This window comes from Peromyscus californicus, unplaced genomic scaffold (assembly GCF_007827085.1).
Source record: "Peromyscus californicus insignis strain IS unplaced genomic scaffold, ASM782708v3 Scaffold_1__1_contigs__length_55948999, whole genome shotgun sequence".
Lineage (NCBI taxonomy): Eukaryota > Metazoa > Chordata > Mammalia > Rodentia > Cricetidae > Peromyscus > Peromyscus californicus.
Window position 1 is genome coordinate 14440190 of NW_026294492.1, and position 17652 is coordinate 14457841.

The 17652-nt window shown below is 46.7% G+C and overlaps 1 protein-coding gene and 1 non-coding gene across 2 annotated transcripts in view; one reads left to right on the plus strand and one right to left on the minus strand.

The window, feature by feature from the left end:
• Matn3 (matrilin 3) overlaps nt 1–17652 on the minus strand; it is a 33336-nt gene that overhangs the window by 14931 nt on the left and 753 nt on the right. Inside the window, exons 2-5 of the mRNA XM_052745936.1 lie at nt 10110–10200; nt 9335–9473; nt 5441–8542; nt 152–718 (exon numbers count right to left, since the gene is read on the minus strand). Coding sequence (XP_052601896.1) covers nt 152–718; nt 5441–5657 — 784 coding nt within the window. The 5' untranslated portion in view covers nt 5658–8542; nt 9335–9473; nt 10110–10200. The remainder of the gene's footprint in view (nt 1–151; nt 719–5440; nt 8543–9334; nt 9474–10109; nt 10201–17652) is intronic.
• On the plus strand, nt 3302–3374 carry Trnap-agg (transfer RNA proline (anticodon AGG)). The gene has a single exon. It is a non-coding gene; the product is annotated as a tRNA-Pro (tRNA).

The window sequence follows — 17652 nt, forward strand, 5'->3', positions numbered from 1 at the left end:
GCACTCGGGAGGCAGAGGCAGGTGGGTCTCTGTGAGTTCCAGGCCAGCCTGGTCTACAGAGCGAGATCCAGGAAAGGTGCCAGAACTACACAGAGAAACCCTGTCTCAGAAAAAAAAATAAAATAAAAATAAATAAATAAATAAGACTTACCACAGAAAGTTTCCTGGAATCTAGCAGAGAGCTTCTCAATGACTCCATAGGTCTCCACATAGAACACATGCTCCTGCAGGGGCTTGCTAGCCATCATCTTGAGGGACTCCATATCGGCCCGGTCCACACCCACAGCATACAGCTCAATGCCAGATGCCCGGGCCCGGGCAGCCACCTCGTTCACTTCATCCTGGGGTCTCCCATCAGTCACAATAATAGCTACCTTGGGGATGTTAGACATGGGGCCCCGAGCTCCTGCCTCCGCAGTGAAGGCTTCCTCCATCGCTGTCTGGATAGCCAGCCCCGACATCGTGCCTGTGGACAAGGGTGTGATCCGAGCCACAGCCTGTTTCAGGGCCTGCTTGTCTGAGTAGGTGTTGAGCTGGAACTCTATCTTCACAGTGCTGGCATAATTCACCACAGCCACCCTCGTGTCGGCTGCCCCGATGTCCAGAGTGTCAATGATTCGGGACACAAAGGTCTTCACTTTGGTGAATTCCAGAGGCCTGACGCTACGAGAACTATCAATGATAAACACCAAGTCCAGAGGCCGGCTCTTGCAAACACCTGCAAGGAAGGATATGGGCAACACAAAGGCTAAGCAGAGGTCAGACCACGATCAGAAATGGGACGGCTCTCACTCCCAGAGAACTTTGGGATTCTGAGAAGTCAGGCCTGGCAGCATCCCCCAATTCCAGCAGTACCATTGCCTGCTCCCTTCCTGGAGGCCATGCTTGCTCTAAGCATTGAGAACACCCAGGCCTTCAGAATCCCGTAGTGAGAATTCACATGGAAATGTGACTCTTCCCAACATTTTGCTTGGAGACTTATTCCGCTACTTAAAGTTCTGTTCCTGAGAGTCTTTGTAACTCCTGGTACTGAGGGGATCCCGGCCCTTCCTTGGCACTTGGCTGAGACAACGGGGTGATAACTTCATCTAATACACATCTACTGCACTTCCATCTTTGGGAGTGGATCTTGTTTTAAGGATCAGAGATCATGACCTGGTACCTCTCCCACTCCCCCAAACTTTCTTGGCCACTACTCTTTGCATTTTTTCAACTGTCACTTGCCTATACATCTGCCACAATGGCAGAGAAGAAGAATGCTCACCTTCAAAGCTCTTATATCCTTTCTTGCACCCTCCAGTAACTCAACACGTGCTCATTACCACTTACTCTTTCCTAGTTTTCATTGATTCCTCTAACCCAATTTACACAGCCCTCTCATGTCCCCCAAATCCAAGCCACTGTGAAGACTAGATGGGAGAGAATCCAGTTATCACATCTCTTTTTCAATCCATTCTCCACTTCCAACCAACATACACAAGCATGTGTACACACATACATACACACACACACACACACACAGACAGACACACACTCACACACACACACACACACACACACACACACACACACAACACAGCCCTAGATGGAAATGAGGTCCTTAGGAGGTGTCTGTCATGGCTCCTCCTTTCCTAATAAAAGGACAGATTGATGCTATTTTCTCAGTCAGTACGTAGATCCAAAGCACATTCTTAGCACTGAGTGGTGGTGTCAGCTGTAGTCAGAGCACTTAGGAGGCTAAGGAAGAGGAAGGCAAGTTCAAGATACACAGTGAGGCACTCTCAGAAACACAAGAGAAATACATTTTTGAAAAACAAATCATTTAGACTAAGTCATTTCTAAGAGGAAAGATGGTCTGGAATAGGGAGCTTTGCCCCTGTCATGGTTGGGTTTTATTTGTTGTTTCTTTTTTGAGGGCTGGAGATCAAACTTAGAACCTTGTGTACTAGGCAAGTATCTACCACTGAGCTACATCCCCAGCCCTTCGGTTATTTATTTATCTGTCTGTCTATCTATTTATTGTTTCTTTGAGAGAGGATCTCCTGTAGCCTTGGTTGGCCTCTAACTCACTACATAGCCGAGGATGACCTTGAGGACACTGTCCTCCTGCCTCCGATTTCCAAGTGCCTAAGATTACAGGCATGTACCACCACACACAGCCTTTCAGTTTTGTTTTCAAAAATTGGAATTTTAACCACTTGATTTTATCTTATCAGCTGGATGTACTCTGTTAATAAAACAACACCCTATTTTGAAAGGCACTGTAGACATCCCAGAATGGTAACACACGGATTCTGTGAACTGGGCAGTACAGAGGTTGCATCACACACATCTGGTGGAAGTTTGGGAGGAGCAAACCCTGAAAAGCAGTGTGGTAAGCCTGGCCTCCATGACCTGAGCCCCAAGGCCTTTCCAGTACACGGCAGCTGCTCCTACTGAGGCAACGTTTTCCACCACAAAAATTAACATCATCTCATGTGCCCAGCCAATGTCTGCATGTTGACTTTGAGTCACCACCCAAAAGATGCCGTATGTCATGTATTTGGTTAAGTCAAGAGGAATTACACATTTTTTTAAAAGCAATTCCACAATTTCCTTTAAGATTTCCAGGGATCAAGAGCAAGGAAGAGGACCTGTGTGAAATATCTTACCTGGACACAGGTCTGTATATTTTTGCACTACTGGAATGGAAGGAAAAAGCACCGTGGTTCAAGCCTTGTAACTCAACAATTACACTAACACCCAAGTGGGTGTCTCTCCAACCCAGTGGGTTTTTATAACTCAACATGCCTCATTTTATCCTTCTCCATTTGGATTTTCTGAAGTGTGTGTGTGTGTGTGTGTGTGTGTGTGAAAGCTCTGAGGTGTAGTGGGTAGAACAATAACACCCCCAGAATATGTTCCAGTCCTTATTCCAGGGACTGATACATATGCTGCTAAGCATGGCAAGAGACTGCAGCTGTGATCAGAGGCCTTTGGATGCAGAGGTTACCCTAGATCTTTCAGATGGATTCAACAGAATTACAAAGGTCCCTAAAAGTGCAAGAGGTTCACTGAAAAGGAGACCCAGTGACCAAGACGTGGGATGGGCTCTAGCTGCTGTTGCTCGGTTTTGAAGAGGGAGGCCAAAGCAGAGCCAAGGACTGCAGTAGCCTCTGAGAGGCTGGCAAGGTTGGCAAGCACTTCTCCCTGGTACCTCCCTCCCCACAGGACAGGGATGCAGCCCTGCCAACACGTTGGTATTTGCCTAGGGAGAACAGCGTCAGCCTCCAACCTACAGAACTATAAGATAATATTGGGGTTGGGGATTTAGCTCAGTGGTAGAGTGCTTGCCTAGGAAGCACAAGGCCCTGAGTTCGATCCTCAGCTCCAAAAAAAAAAAAAGAAGAAGATAAATAATACTTTGTGTTGAGTTAAGCCACTAAATTTATAGTTATTTGTTTTGAAGGCAACAGAAAAGTAATACAGGAATCTTGGCCAGGGTGGCAACAATTAATTCCACGACCATGCACCTCTTTTCTTATCCCTACTCCCTCAGCAAAGGTACAAACCGTTTTTGAGTCTTGCTCTTACTTCTTATATCAGCAGTTTGATTCTCGAGAAAAAAGAAAGTGGGGCTGGGAGTTTAACTCAGGTGGAAGGGCGTTTGCCTGGCCCTGGGTTCAATCCCGAGTACCACAGAAACAGGGTGAGGTGGCACGTGCCTGTAGCCTGCCATCCCAGCAGAAGTTCAAGGTCATCCTTGGCTGCATAGTGAGTTTGAGGCCAGCCTGGGCTACATAAGACAGAGTGGGGAGAGAGGGAGAGAGGAAGGGAGGGAGAAGAGGGGGAGAGAGAGAGAGAGAGAGAGAGAGAGAGAGAGAGAGAGAGAGAGAGAGAGAGAGAGAGAGACTCCACAATTTTGCCCATCTTTGCCAGTCAGCAGTAAAAGCCAACAATAAAGCTTACCAAGTCCTGGTTGCTAGAGTGATTTGGAGGAGTAGAATGTGGTGTTTATTAAGGGATTTCTGCCCAAGATCAGGTCTGGAGGTCAGGCTGTGAAGGACCATGGTCACTGTGTGCAAAATCTAGCCTCCTCTCCCAGTCCTATCCCCCATGGAGGAGAGTAGAGGTAAAGTTCGTTTCCAGAGAAAAGGCTTTCCCCTCGACCCCAGCCTGGAGCAACCAACCAGTTGAATGAACTTAACCCCCATGAGCCCTGCTTGCCCCCCCCCCCCCCCCCCCCCCCCCGCCTAAGTGGTAATGAATGCTCTTCCCATTCTAAATCTGGAATTTCAAGTCACGGATGATGGAAGAGTTTCCTGAGCCAATTCTCAGCATATCCAGCAAGTCACAGGAGGGGACAGATGATTCAAATCGGCCTGACAGCATCCCTGGCCAGATGAGCCTGGCCACCTAGAACATGATTTGCTACAGTCTCTCTTTCAAGCCAAGACCAGACAGGCTAGAGCTGGATATTTGGGTAAGGAAGAGACAACCTTCTGTAAGAGGTATGGAGAGCATACTGCACAGTAGAAGGAGTCCTTGCTTGGCTTCTTAGGACTCCACATTTCAGTAGGGGACCTGATGCTAATCCTGCGTCATTTCACTATGCTAAGCCTTAGGGTCCCTCTATGTGTTGTGAGGGGTCATGAAAGGACGCCTATCAGCTTCGCTGAGCTCTGTAGATTTCCTCTGCTCAGAGCAAAATTAGTGGCCAAGGGGGAAAATGGAATTGTTCAACGAAGACCAGACCTGCCTGGGTCTTTGGCGATCTGACAGAGCATGGGTTGGAATGGCCGGGAGGTGGGGGGCAGTCAACTTAAGTAGAATTACTCAGTCGTGGGCAGAACCGAGTATAGCACCAATATAGTTACAGGACATGACAGTTTTGTCTTCCTTCCTAATCCCACCCCACCACCCCACTTCCCCATCCTCCACTAAGCCATCCCTTCTTCCAGATCTTGGGTTCCTTCTAGACCCTTTCTTCCATAGGGAGAAAGGCATACACGGTGAATGCAAAAATAGATGGAAATTTCCAGATAACTACAGAGTGTCAAGAAGGGTTTGCTCTCCCTAACCAAGAGATCCGAGCCAAGTACAGCTGGGAGCCCCCATCTTATTCCCTGGCTGGAACTCCTGCAGATGCGCGATGCCCCCTTCCCAAATCACAGGTAAGTTTGAACTTCGGGATACCAAATACTATCATGGTCGTGCGCATGATATTACACCCCCAACCCTTACCCCCGCCCTTTGGCTGTCTGATCCTTAGGTTCTGCGCAGGACTGCCAGAAAAAGGACGCCTCCCTCCTTCAGCATCCCGCTTGGAGGCTGGGATGAAGGAACATTCGGTGGATGTGCTACGCTGCCTGCGTTCAGGGGTCCCCGCCCCTCTTCCCACCTCCAGCCGGGGCTACGTCTCCCTCTCCTGCCAAGCGGTCCCTAGTCCGCCCTACTGTACCTGCACCGCGGGCCCCGGAATAAGGCGTACGGGCGGGAGACGCCCGAGCAGGAAGATGCCCGGGGCTGCCCCCGGGGATACGTGTCCCCAGCCTTCGGACGCTCGCCCGGGCCAATGGTCCAGGAGCGGCGGGGGGCGGCAGCAGCAGCAGCAGCAGCAGCGGCCAGAGCAGCAGCAGAAGTCCCGGGAGGTGGCGCGCAGGGGCTGGGAGCAACATGATGGGCTAGGCGACCAGCCGGGGTCTGTGAGCGGCGAGGTGGCTGGGGCATGCAAGGTCAGGCGCCGGCGTGGGGCCGCGCTTTGGCAGCCAATTTAAAGGTCCCGCTCATGAGGCTCCGCCCCGCCCCGCCCCCTGGAGGGCCATGCCACCGGGGACCCTGGAACCGCCAAAGGTCAACAAGAAGCCCTGTCTGCGCATTCCAGTGGTAGGAGCGGAATGTCTGGGGCTAGGCGGCCAGCGGCACGGTGGTCACCGCCCGCCTAGTCCGGTGGGCTCGGCTGGGTGCCTCCTGGATGACTGCCTCCTTGTAAAACCCGGCTGGGGTTGGGGGGACGCCTGCTCCACCCTCTTGTGCCAGCCAGGTCTGTGCCCCAGGTCCTATTTGACAACCCCCTGGGTTCTGTGCCAGCTCAGCTGCAGGTGAGCCTGACTCCCGACTGAGAGCGAGAGTCACACACAACACACCTTTCTCCAGCCAAGAAAGTCAAATTTTGCTGTTAATTTTTTTTTTTCAGGAAAGGCCTCACAGATTCTATTCATCATGAATAGGATGCTTTCTTCCCAATTTCAATATATCTGTAAACATTTGAACTTATAGTACCAGGAATAGTAAATCAAACAGACACTTCCCCCCAGAGAGCCTCCAGTGTACTGGAAGAACACCCTTCTTCTTCTACACCGGCTTCCTCTCTGGAACAGCGAGCAGCAGGCATCACAGGGCTGGAAACTGCTCAGGGGACCCTCAAGTCACTGCGAGAGAGAAGATACACAGATAGTGTACTGCTAAGGGGAAGTGGTGGATTAGAAAAGTGGCCCGTGTGAGTAGGAAGGCTTCTAAAAGCAGAGGAGGAGGGATGACCCGGGTCTTCAGACATGGCAGCTCATGAGCATGAATGAGTCCCAACAGATCCAATCTAGTCTTTCTGCTGATAACTGTTACCCTTCTACTATCCACCTACATTGTAACCTAACAATCACTCCAAGAGATTGAAGTAGCCCCGTGCCCTCTGGATGAATGGATACACAGAAGATATGTATCTATGTCTTGGGGTTACAACTGTTGCAACGAAACACCATGACCAAAGCAATGTGGGGAGGAGAGAATTTATTTACGGCTAGTGCTTCTATGTCTCTGTTCATCGTTGAAGGAAGTCAGGACAGGAATTCAAATAGGGCAGGAACCTGGAGACATAGGCTGATGCAGAAGCCATGAAGGAGTGCTGTATACTAGCTTACTTCTCATGGCTTGCTCAGTCTGCTTTCTTACAGAACCCAGAGCCACCTGCCCAGGGATGGCACCACCCACTATGGGCTGGGTCTTCCCCCATCAATCACTAATTAAGAAAATATCCGACAGGCTTGCCTACAGCCTGATCTTACAGAGGCATTTTCTCAGGGGACACCCCCTTCCCCTGAAGACTCTAGCTGTGTCAAGTTGACATAAAACTAGCCAGCACACTGAATACATGAATACTAGTAAGTCTTCAAAATGAAATTCTAATGCAGGTTACAACATGGATGAACCTTGAGGACATGTTGCAAGGTGAAATAAGCCAGTCACAAGGAGGCACGTTTGGACCGATTCTGTTTGGATGGGATATCTAAAGTAGTCAAAACCTGTTTGCATTGAAACAGTAGAATGGTAGCTCCTGAGAGACAGGGAAGGCAGGCAGTGGGAGTCGTCTAATGAGTATAAAATTTCAGGGTTGCAAAAGGAGAAGTTGTGGAATCTGATCCCACAGTACCATGAACACACTACTGTAGTTTGAATGTACATTCTTCAAGTCTAAGAGTTGGGAACTTAATCCTCAAGGTCCTGTATTGACAGGATTTAAGGGTAGATCGTTTAGGAAAGTAATTATGCCTGAAGGAAGCCATCAGGGGAAAGCGCCATGATGACATTAGTTGGCTTTATGAGAAGAGTCGGTCTGGGGAGACGGTACTAGTGGGTGACGTTCTTGCCACACAAGTGTAAGGACCTGAGTTTTGAACCCCAGAATTCACACAGAGCTGGGTTCCATAGCGCATATCTGTAATCCCAGCAGTCCTATGGTGGGACGATACATCCATAGGCAACAAAGACAGTCCTCCTCAAACAAGGTAACATACTAGAGGTTGTTCTTTGACCTCTGCAAACAGTGATGTAACAAACCCATGCTTCACTTACACACATGAACACACACACACACACACACACACACACACACACACACACACACACGAAGGAAAAGAAGTGGCTGGGATGTAGCTCTGTTAGTAGAGTATTTGCTTAGCATGCATGAAGCCCTGGGTTTGATCCCCAGCACCGAATAGACCAGGCAGGGTGATGTAATCCCAGCACTTCCGGAGGCAGGAAGACCGGAAGTTTAAATGTCATCCTCTACTACATGCCAAGTTCAAAGCCAGCAGGATGTCTCAAGGGGGTGGGGGCAGTAGATGAAGAGATGAGCCCACTTGTTGTGCCCTGCCATGGGATGCTTTCTGGAGTATAGGCACCAGGAACACAAGGACAAAGCCGGAGTTGTTCACTACCCAATCTCCAGAGAGTGAACCTTGTCGCACGAAGGCTCTTGGTCAAAGATAGGACTGAAATGTCAAGAGATACAGGCTCCCAGACCTGGCTGGTGTTTAGACTCACTGTGGCAGGGAGGTCAACAGGCATGGTAGACTGTCTGCAGAAGAAACAGCCTGGCCCGGCTTATTCTAAGAGGAAAGGCTTCTCTGTGCTCCATTTCACTGACAACAGACTGCTGTGTGCTAGGCATCAGCTGCACACAGTAGCTTTCCTTAATCTTCCCCAGCAAGGCTGGTTCCTCAGCCACCACCAGGCCACCACTGGGTAAAGCAGGATAATGGTCTGTTTTATAGATGCCTGTGAGCAACTATAAAAAAACAACAACAAAAAAAAAAAACTGAATTATTTACCCAAGACTAAGGGATAAATTATGGGTGTCTTTTCTTTAAAAAAATATTTAATTTGTATTGGTTTTTGTTGTTGTTTTGCTTTTAGATCTTTTTTGAGATAGGGTCTATGTGGCCCTGGCTAGCCTGGAACTAGCTATGTTGATCAGGCTGGGCTTGAACTCACAGAGATCTGCCTGTCTCTGCCTCCAAAGCACTGAGACTAAAGGCATGTGCCACCATCCCTGGCTAAGGTTTGTTTATTTTTATTTTATGTATGTGGGTATTTTTCGTGTGTGTGTGTGTGTGTGTGTGTGTGTGTGTGTGTGTGTGTGTGTGTGTGTGTGTGTACTTTGTGTATGTGTACCACCAGAGCATCTAGTACCCACCCAGGAAAGATGAGAACATCAGATCCCTCTGAACTGGATGGAGTTACTTACTAATAATGGTGAGCCTCCACTTAGGTGCCGAGAACTGAACTCTAGTCCTCTGCAAGAGCAGTACGCACTCATAAATGCTGAGCCATCTTTCCAGACTACTCCCTACTTCCCTGATTCATAATGTACCAACTATATTAGAGCTATTATCTACTAGCAGACTTCAGCTACTGCCCTCTATTCCTAAGTCCCAAATCTGTGAGTTTGGAAGTCTCCAGTTAAAGGTCACAAAAGCACTTTCAGCTCAACACATCCAACAGTGAACGAACTCCAGATCTTCTGTGGTAATCTTCTCCTGTAACCACCATGTCCTGGCCACTCAGGCATGACACAAACCTTGACATCCTCTGGTCCCTCTGGTATTAGATAAGTTGCCACATCTTCTAGCCACATCTCCAGCTTAATCCAACTCTCAAGAATGATTTCAGTCACCCCATGGGAAATAAATCCTTATTTTTCCAGCCAGACAGGATGCCTGAAGGAGGGGTCATGGAGAACAGACAACACATTTAAAGAAATAACGGCTAAAGAATTTCCATACGTGATGAAAGCCACAAACATACAGATCTGAGGCCCTCAATGAACTCCAGGCACAGGAAACATTTAAGACCACAAAGCCAACCTTAAGGAATACTATAAAGAAATTGATCAAAATCAGTGCTATGAAATAAACTTTTGAATTGCCCGAGGAGGGGGGTCAGGGAGAATGTTCCATACAGAGTGGACCCAAAGTCAGTAAATTTCTCTCTAGAAACAATGTGTACAAGAAGACAGTGAGGTGGCAGCATCTTTTATACCCTGCAGGAATAGCTTTAGAATGCAAAGGTAGAAGACAGACACAGCAAGACATATAAAAGCCAAAAGAAAAAAAAAATCCATCAGCAGAATCACCTGTGAAAACATGTCAAAAGACCTCTCCAGCAAAGGAAAAATACTACCAGATGGGAAAGGAATGCACAGTGCTGCAAAGGTTAACTAGATGGACACCCACATCATTTTTATGATTAATCTCCTCTTTCCAAGATAATTAACTATTTAGCTAGAAATAAAAGGCACAGGAGATCAGAGGTGGGAGGAATCTGTGATGATACTTGCAGTCTGAGTTACTTACCAAAGGCACAGGAGCCATCGATGGGTCAGCCACGAATATAAATGAGGCTTCTGGGGCCCTGAACGATGACAGCTCGATTCAAAGCTCCTTCCTCACAGGCAAGAAACAAAGTAATCCTTTCTTTGGTTTCCAGGTCAAATACTTTTCTTCTCCCTCCTGGCCATTCCCCAGCCATGGCATGCTGTCTCACACACCTCCAGATACTATTTGCAGAGTGATCTGTAGGCAGCCAGCCCTCCTGTCCGTGACCTCAACGGAGCCTCAGAACAACTAAGGGGAGCACATAGGTGAGGATTTCCACCTTCCTGGTTTTACAAAAGCGGGAAATGAAAAGCCTCTCATTCGAAACACACTTCACAGGGTCAGAGTGGACGACCTAGTGAAGACAGATTTTAGTCTTCAGACCCCAAACCCTGTGCTCATCCTTCCCCCCCACAAGCTGTCTCCTTCATGTGCTTAGAATCCCACATCTTTGGGCGACATTCCTTTTGAGTCTCAATTATTTTCTCAAAACCCAGAGCATGACTTTTCTAGAAAACAAAGCAATCTTAGAAAACAAAGGTGCAGCTTTGTCTTTAGGTAAGCTCCCAGGCTAGTCTGTAAGGTTGTCTTTTAAAGCAGTTGTTCTCAACCTGTGGGTCGAGACCCCTTTGGGGTTGAACGATCCTTTTACAGGGGTCTCCTATCTGATATCCTGCGTATCAGGTATTTACATTACGATTCATAACAGTAGCGAAATTACAGTTATGAAGTAGCAATGAAAATAATTTTATGGTCGGGGGGGGGGATCACCACAACATGAGGAACTGTATGAAAGGGTTGCAGCGTTAGGAAGGTTGAGAAGCATTGCTTTAAAGCAAAAGGAGTTTTGGAAATAGCACAGCATCCTTTGCCTACAGGGCACACTGAAACAATTAGGTTCAGAACAAAATAACTTCTATGATGACTGTGGACCTATGAGTCACAGATGGCAAAAGGATCGTTGCTTCCTCCAGCAGAGGAGAGAAGAATGTATAACTAGCAATGGAAAGGCCTTTGGTCTTGTGTTCCGTGAACATTAAATGTCAGTGTAGTATATGCGTGGGTACATTCCTAATCTATTTTTTTTATAATTTATTTTTATTTTATGTGCATTGGTGTTTTGCCTGCATGTGTATCTGTGTGAGGGTACCTGATCCCCTAGAACTGGAGCTGCAGACAGTTGTGAGCTGCCATGTGGGTGCTGGGAATTGAACCCACATCCTCTGGAAGAGCAAAGAGCAGACAGTGCTCACAACCGAGCCATCTCTTCAGTCCCCATTTTTTGGGTGTTTTTTGTTTGTTTTGTTTTGTTTTGTTTTGTTTTCTTTCGTTTTGAGACAGGGTTTCTTTATGTAGTCACAGCTGTCCTGGAAATAATAGACAAGGCTGACCTTGAACTCACAGAGATCTGTCTGCCTCTGACTTCCGAGTGTTGGGATTAAAGGCATGCATCATCACTGCCCAGCCATTCCCAATCTATTTAGAAAACAATCTATCAGCAGAGACAATTTTTGTTTTTGTTTTTGTTTGTTTTTGGTATTTTCGGGACAGGGTTTCTCTGTGTAGTTTTGGTGCCTGTCCTGGATCTTGCTCTGTATACCAGGCTGGCCTCGAACTCACAGAGATCCGCCTGGCTCTGCCTCCCAAGTGCTGGGATTAAAGGCATGCACCACTGATGCCTGGTGAGATAATTGTTTTTATTTATTAATCATTTACTTCCCTCCACCCTCAGCTTTGACTATGATAAGTGTTGTGGACAAAAAGGTGGGACAAAAAGTTTCTACATGTGCAAATTGTTTGCTACTAAGGACCCAGGGGCAAGATGGCATGAGCTGTAAAGGAGTTGGGTCCCAGGTGCTGAAAGAGGAGAAAGAGGGCAGGTCAATTAAAAAAAAAAAAAGCTTCTTTAACAAAAATCAGTTTGCCAAACAACAGAAACAATGTCCAATTTACAGTTTACCTAACTCGCTACAAATGGCTTGAACACCACCCACTTTATAGAATCTACCTCACTTGCTAAATAGCTACTAAGTGATATGTTGTGGAATATTGTTTTAAGATGTGTTATATTTGTTCTGCTGTGGAACATTTGTTTTAGTGATGCAAAGATGTGTTACATTCCTTTAGGTTGCATTTATTTAACTCTGTGAAGCTGTGTTACTGTGCCAGTCTAAAACACTTGATTGGTCTAATAAAATGCTGAACGGCCAATAGCAAGGCAGGAGAGGGATAGGTGGGGCTGGCAGGCAGAGAGAATAAATAGGAGGAGAAGTCTGGGACGAGAAGACCAAGGAGCAAGAAAAAGGAGAAGGAGAGGAGGATGTCAGGGGCCAAACACCCAGCTACACAGCAAGCCACGGAGTAAGAAGTATGGAATAGAGAGAGATAAAAGGCCAGAGGCAAAAAGTAGATGGGATAATTTAAGAAAAGTTGGCTAGAATAAGTCAAGCTAAGGATGGGCATTCATAAGAAAGAATAAATCTCTGTGTATTTATTTGGGAGCTGGGTGGTGGGCGGGCCCCGAAGAGCAAAGAGCACAAATTTGTCTTAAACACGACAGTGCATCTAACTGCTTCCACTCAGTACTCTGTCGGCCTTTGTGCTGAGCACTTTACACACTGTGCTCCTCTCAGGGAACCGCTGTGTCTCACAGAGAAGCTAGGAAGTCTGGCCATGTTCGGCCAGGAAACCAGGAGCGGGATGAAGATTTAAAATCGCACTTCTGACTGACACCTGGTATTGCAGGAAGTCCTCATCACAGCCAGCCTTAGAGTAGCTACTGGCTTCTGGTTATGGGCAAGGCACTATGTGGAAGGTATGTCTCCTCTCTTGCTCTCTTTCTCTCTCTCTCTCTCTCTCTCTCTCTCTCTCTCTCTCTCTCTCTCTCTCTCTCTCTCTCTCTCTCTCTCTCATTGGTGTTGATGAAACAGTGTCTCGTGTAGCCCCAGGTGACTTCCAGCTCACTATGTAGCTGAGGATGACCTTGAACTTCTGATCCTTCTGCCTCCACCTCCAGAATGCAGGCATGTGCCACTATTCCCTCTTGATGTGTGGCTGGGACCAACTCCAGGCCTTTGTGCATCCTGGGCAAGCATTCTACCAACTAAACCACATCCCCAGCCCTTTTCTTGTTTGTCGTCATTGGTGTTTACAACTCTGTGAGGTTTTTAGAACTGCCACCCAGGTGATGAAATAGATTTAGAGAAGGATGGGAAGTCATTTCATGACTCATCTGTTCAGGATGCCCTAGAAATTCCCTGGTCTAGTGAGAATCACAGTGATATCACAGTTGGCCCAATGCCTCCCTGAGCTTTCCCGCACTCCCCTCACGTTATCTTTCTAGACACCACAAACATGCTCTTGCAGGCCCCCTGCCTGTGATGTGCATCCTCTCACATCTTTAGCTCTTCCACACCATTTTCTAAGTGATGCCTTTTTAAATGGCACTTAAAACTGTACCCCCTACATCCCATCTCCAGCCTGGGTTTCTCCAAAGCTGTATCACTAACATGTCTTTTTAAGCACCCGCCCCACACGATTTTTATTTTCCTTTCCATTACATCTCCTGCACCTGAACAAAGTGTGTGCTCCTAATGTTCAAATGTTTGCACAAGGTCACACAACCAGGAATTAATGAGCGCATCAGATAACCCCTAAAGCCACCCCTCCATTACTCCAAACGTGTAAAGGGCCCTAGGAAGAAAGCTGTTTGGGGAAAGAGTTCCACCCAATGTTTGGGCCTTCTGCAGAGTCTAGAACCACATTTACACAAGCAAGAAAAAATTGAGATGGCAAGGCAAGCAGGCTAAGATATGGGCAGAAAGTTCTAGAAGGGACTCAATAGAACAGAGACAAATCTTACTGCGCTGCTCCAAAAGCAGAGATTTGTTTGTAGTTTTGTTTTGTTGTTTACACTATTGTCAGACTTTCTTTGGCGTGCCAGCTCCCAATAATGACGCAGAGACTTTTAATTATGAAAGCTTGGCCTTAGCTTAGGCTTGTTCCCAACTAGATCTTAAAACTTAAATTAACCCACTTACATTAATCTACTTTCTGCTGCGTGGCTTGTTACCTCTCCTCAGTACCATGTCCGAATTCCTCTGCATCGGGCTGGCAAATCTCCTGCATCAGACTCTCCCAGAGTTCCTATCTCTGTTCCAAAGTCCCACCTATCCTCTCCTGCCTAGCTATTGGCTGTTCAGCTCTTTATTAAACCAATCAGAAGGTGCCTTAGGCAGGTGAGAAGGACAGAGACACTTCTTTATATAGTATACAAAAAGATTATCCCAAATGACACCTCATTAGAGATCACCCTCCTTTTTATGTATACATTGTCAACTGCACACTCCTCACTGTTTGTGCTTTATGCTCATCGGTAACTGTGGCCCACTCCCTCCAGCTCCTTCAAACCACTCATTCACCCCTGGGTTCTACAGAGTTGGCTCTCGGGTGCCCAGGTGAGTGGGATTATGCAGCTATCTTCCTGTGACTGGTTTTCTAGCTGTTATCACAGAATCCCCTTTCGGTTAAAGGCTTGTATCTAGGCATGCATACATCTTTTTCCATCCGTCTGCAGATATTTTTCACATACTGGTTTTTATGAATTGTTGGGACCAGAAGGGCTTGATTCTCTGGGACCCTGATTTCACTGTTTTTCTATTAATGGCAGAAAGTAGGATTTCTTAGCCACTTCTAATGTTTTGGGCCCTCCATCTTCTTCATAGCTGCTGCATCATGCTAGATGTCCACAAATAGCTGGGTATATCCAGAGGCTTGGTATGATCTTAGCCCTAACAAAAGGAGAGTCTAGCTAATATTTAGATATTGTCATGCATAATCTTCAACAGAGAACAGAATTAGCAACAGTAACAAGGACCTTTGAGAGGGCCTGAGGCAGCTTATCTTTTCCAAGACACAGTTTTTCTGTGTAGCCCTGGCTGTCCTGGAACTCTCTCTGTAGACCAGGCTGACCTCAAACTCAAAGATCCCCCTTCCTCTGCATTCCGAGTGCTGAGATTAAAAGTGCGAGCCATCACTGCCCTGGCTCAGAAGCCATCCTTCATATACTGAAAGGTTCTAAAGTTAGGTATCAGAAATATGTTGTCTCCTACTGAACACTGAGTATATTCCCAGTTACACTTCCTACAAGTTTAGGATTTTTTTTTCTTTCATATGCTACAATAGGCTCTGATTTTTCACAAGTGAATGTACAGACAATTCTCTGTTCCCAGAAATATGTGTAAATACCCATGTGTCTACATGAACCAAACCACCACTGCTCTGATAAGATGGAAAGAGAAAACCTCCCAAGGCAAAATTTAACTGCAGTTCCAAATTAGTTTGCTGATTCTCCATCCCCTTTTAAAAGCTGTGTGCAGGGTTGGGGATTTAGCTCAGTGGTAGAGCGCTTGCCTAGCAAACGCCAAGTCCCTGGGTTCTGTCCTCAGCTCTGGAAAAAAAAAAAAGCTGTGTGCATTTGAGGTGTACTTATTTTCAGTTAGCATACCCATCAGCCTTGACAGATACCTGTGTCCATGTGTGCACACAGTACCTAAAAACCACTTACATATTTTGTAGCACTATCTATGATGTGCACAAAATCCCCAAAGTCACATAAAATTTGGTTTCTTCCTTAGGGTGAACTAGTGTACACTAATCTGAATTCTTTGTCATAAGCATTGTGGTGGTTTGATAGAAAATGGCCCCCAAAGGGAGTGGCACTATTAGGAGGTGTGGCTTTGTTGGAGTGGGTGTGGCCTTGTTGAAGGAAGTGTGTCACTATGGAAGTGTGTCATTGTGGGCTTTGAGGTCTCATGTATGCCCAAGTCACATCCAGTGTCTCAGATCACTTCCTGTTGCCTGTGAGTTAAGATGTTAGCAGCCCTCAGCTTCTTCTCTAGCACCATGTCTGCCTGCATGCTGCCTTGCTTCCCACCATAATGATAATGAACTAAACCTCTGAATTGTAAGCAAGTCACAGTTTCTTTTAAATGAGTTGCCATGGTCATGGTGTCTCTTAACAGCAATAGAAACCCTAAGACAAGCACATTGGCCTGATTACAATATAAAAACATGGGTTGCTACAGTTAACACAATGTTTCTATCAAGCCATCATCAGTAAGTACTAAGAAATTTCGGGGGTGGGGGCGGGGGTGGTGATACTTTATTTGTGCTGAAATGTGATGTTTTATTTGTATGTTAATAAAGTTTGCCTGGAGATCAGGGGTCATAACGAGCCATAAAACAGAAGTCAGGTGGTAGTGGCACACGCCCTTAATCCAATCACATGGCAAGCAGAGTCTCTGTGTGGTCAAGAACACAACCAAGTGTGGTGACACGAGCCTTTAATCCCAGTACCAACCATAGAGACCTGGAGGTCTGTATAGACAGGCAGTGATGAGGAAGTGATGTGGCTGGGCTTAAAGCCAATGGGAAGGCAGAACAGGAAGGCAATAAAAGCACAGGTCAGACAGGAAGAGGTCTCTCTCTGGGGAAGACAGCTGGTGGTAGGCTAAGGCTAGTCGTGGCTATTCGCTATTTCTCTGATCTCTTTGGCGATTACCCCTGTATTTGGCTCTGTGTTTCTTATTTAATAAGACTGTTTAGAAATTCATCTACAGGAGGGAATGGCTGAGTCATCAAGTGTGTTTTGTAGCATGAGAACCTGAGTTTTATCTCTAGCATTCATGTAAAAAACCAGTCTTGGTGGCACCAACCTATAATCTGTCTGTGCTAGGTAGTGGAGATAGGATCATCCTTGAGGCTTGCTGGCCAGGCCGACTACCACACACCAGTGAGCTGCTTCAGGTTTAGAGACCCTGCCGCAGAATAGGAGAGTGAGGAAGACAGCTGATCTCCATCTCTGGCCTCATGCACATATGGGTGCACACACAAGACACGTCTGTCCTGTGACTCCTAAGAACTATATTTTGAGATCACTGTAGCCCAAGCTGGCTGAGCACTCACAATGTAGCCTAGGTGGCCCTGACCAGCCCCCACCCCCAGGCTGGAATGAGAGGCATGAGTCACCATGCCCAACTTCACCAGGTCTCCAAATTGTCTTCTCAAATTCAGTCCCAGCCGCCTGAACAGTTAAGCATGTTTCAGCTGAAAGAAAGACACATACAATGGTGGTCCAAGAATCTAAGGAACCCAGGTGTAGTTGTATAGGCCAGTATTTGGACAGTTCAGGCCAGCCTAGGCTACAAAATAACGAGACTCTTAAAAACAAAAAATCACTATCAAAGGAGGTGGGGAAAAGTCACTGAAGTGTTGTGCCACAGACACCAAGTCACATTGCAACAGATTATCACACGTGCGCAGTATTGCTGGTGTGGAGCCCACCGTCATACAGAAGTATAGCACACAGTTACGCGTGGTATAAAACTTAATAAGCAATTGCTATTTCTATATTTACTGTTTTAACAGTGCATGCATTCCTCACTAAAAAGTTGCATTGGCAGTTAGCTATGTCTCGCAACTACCAGTTCAATAACCTTGGCTAAATGAGTTGAAGACCAGC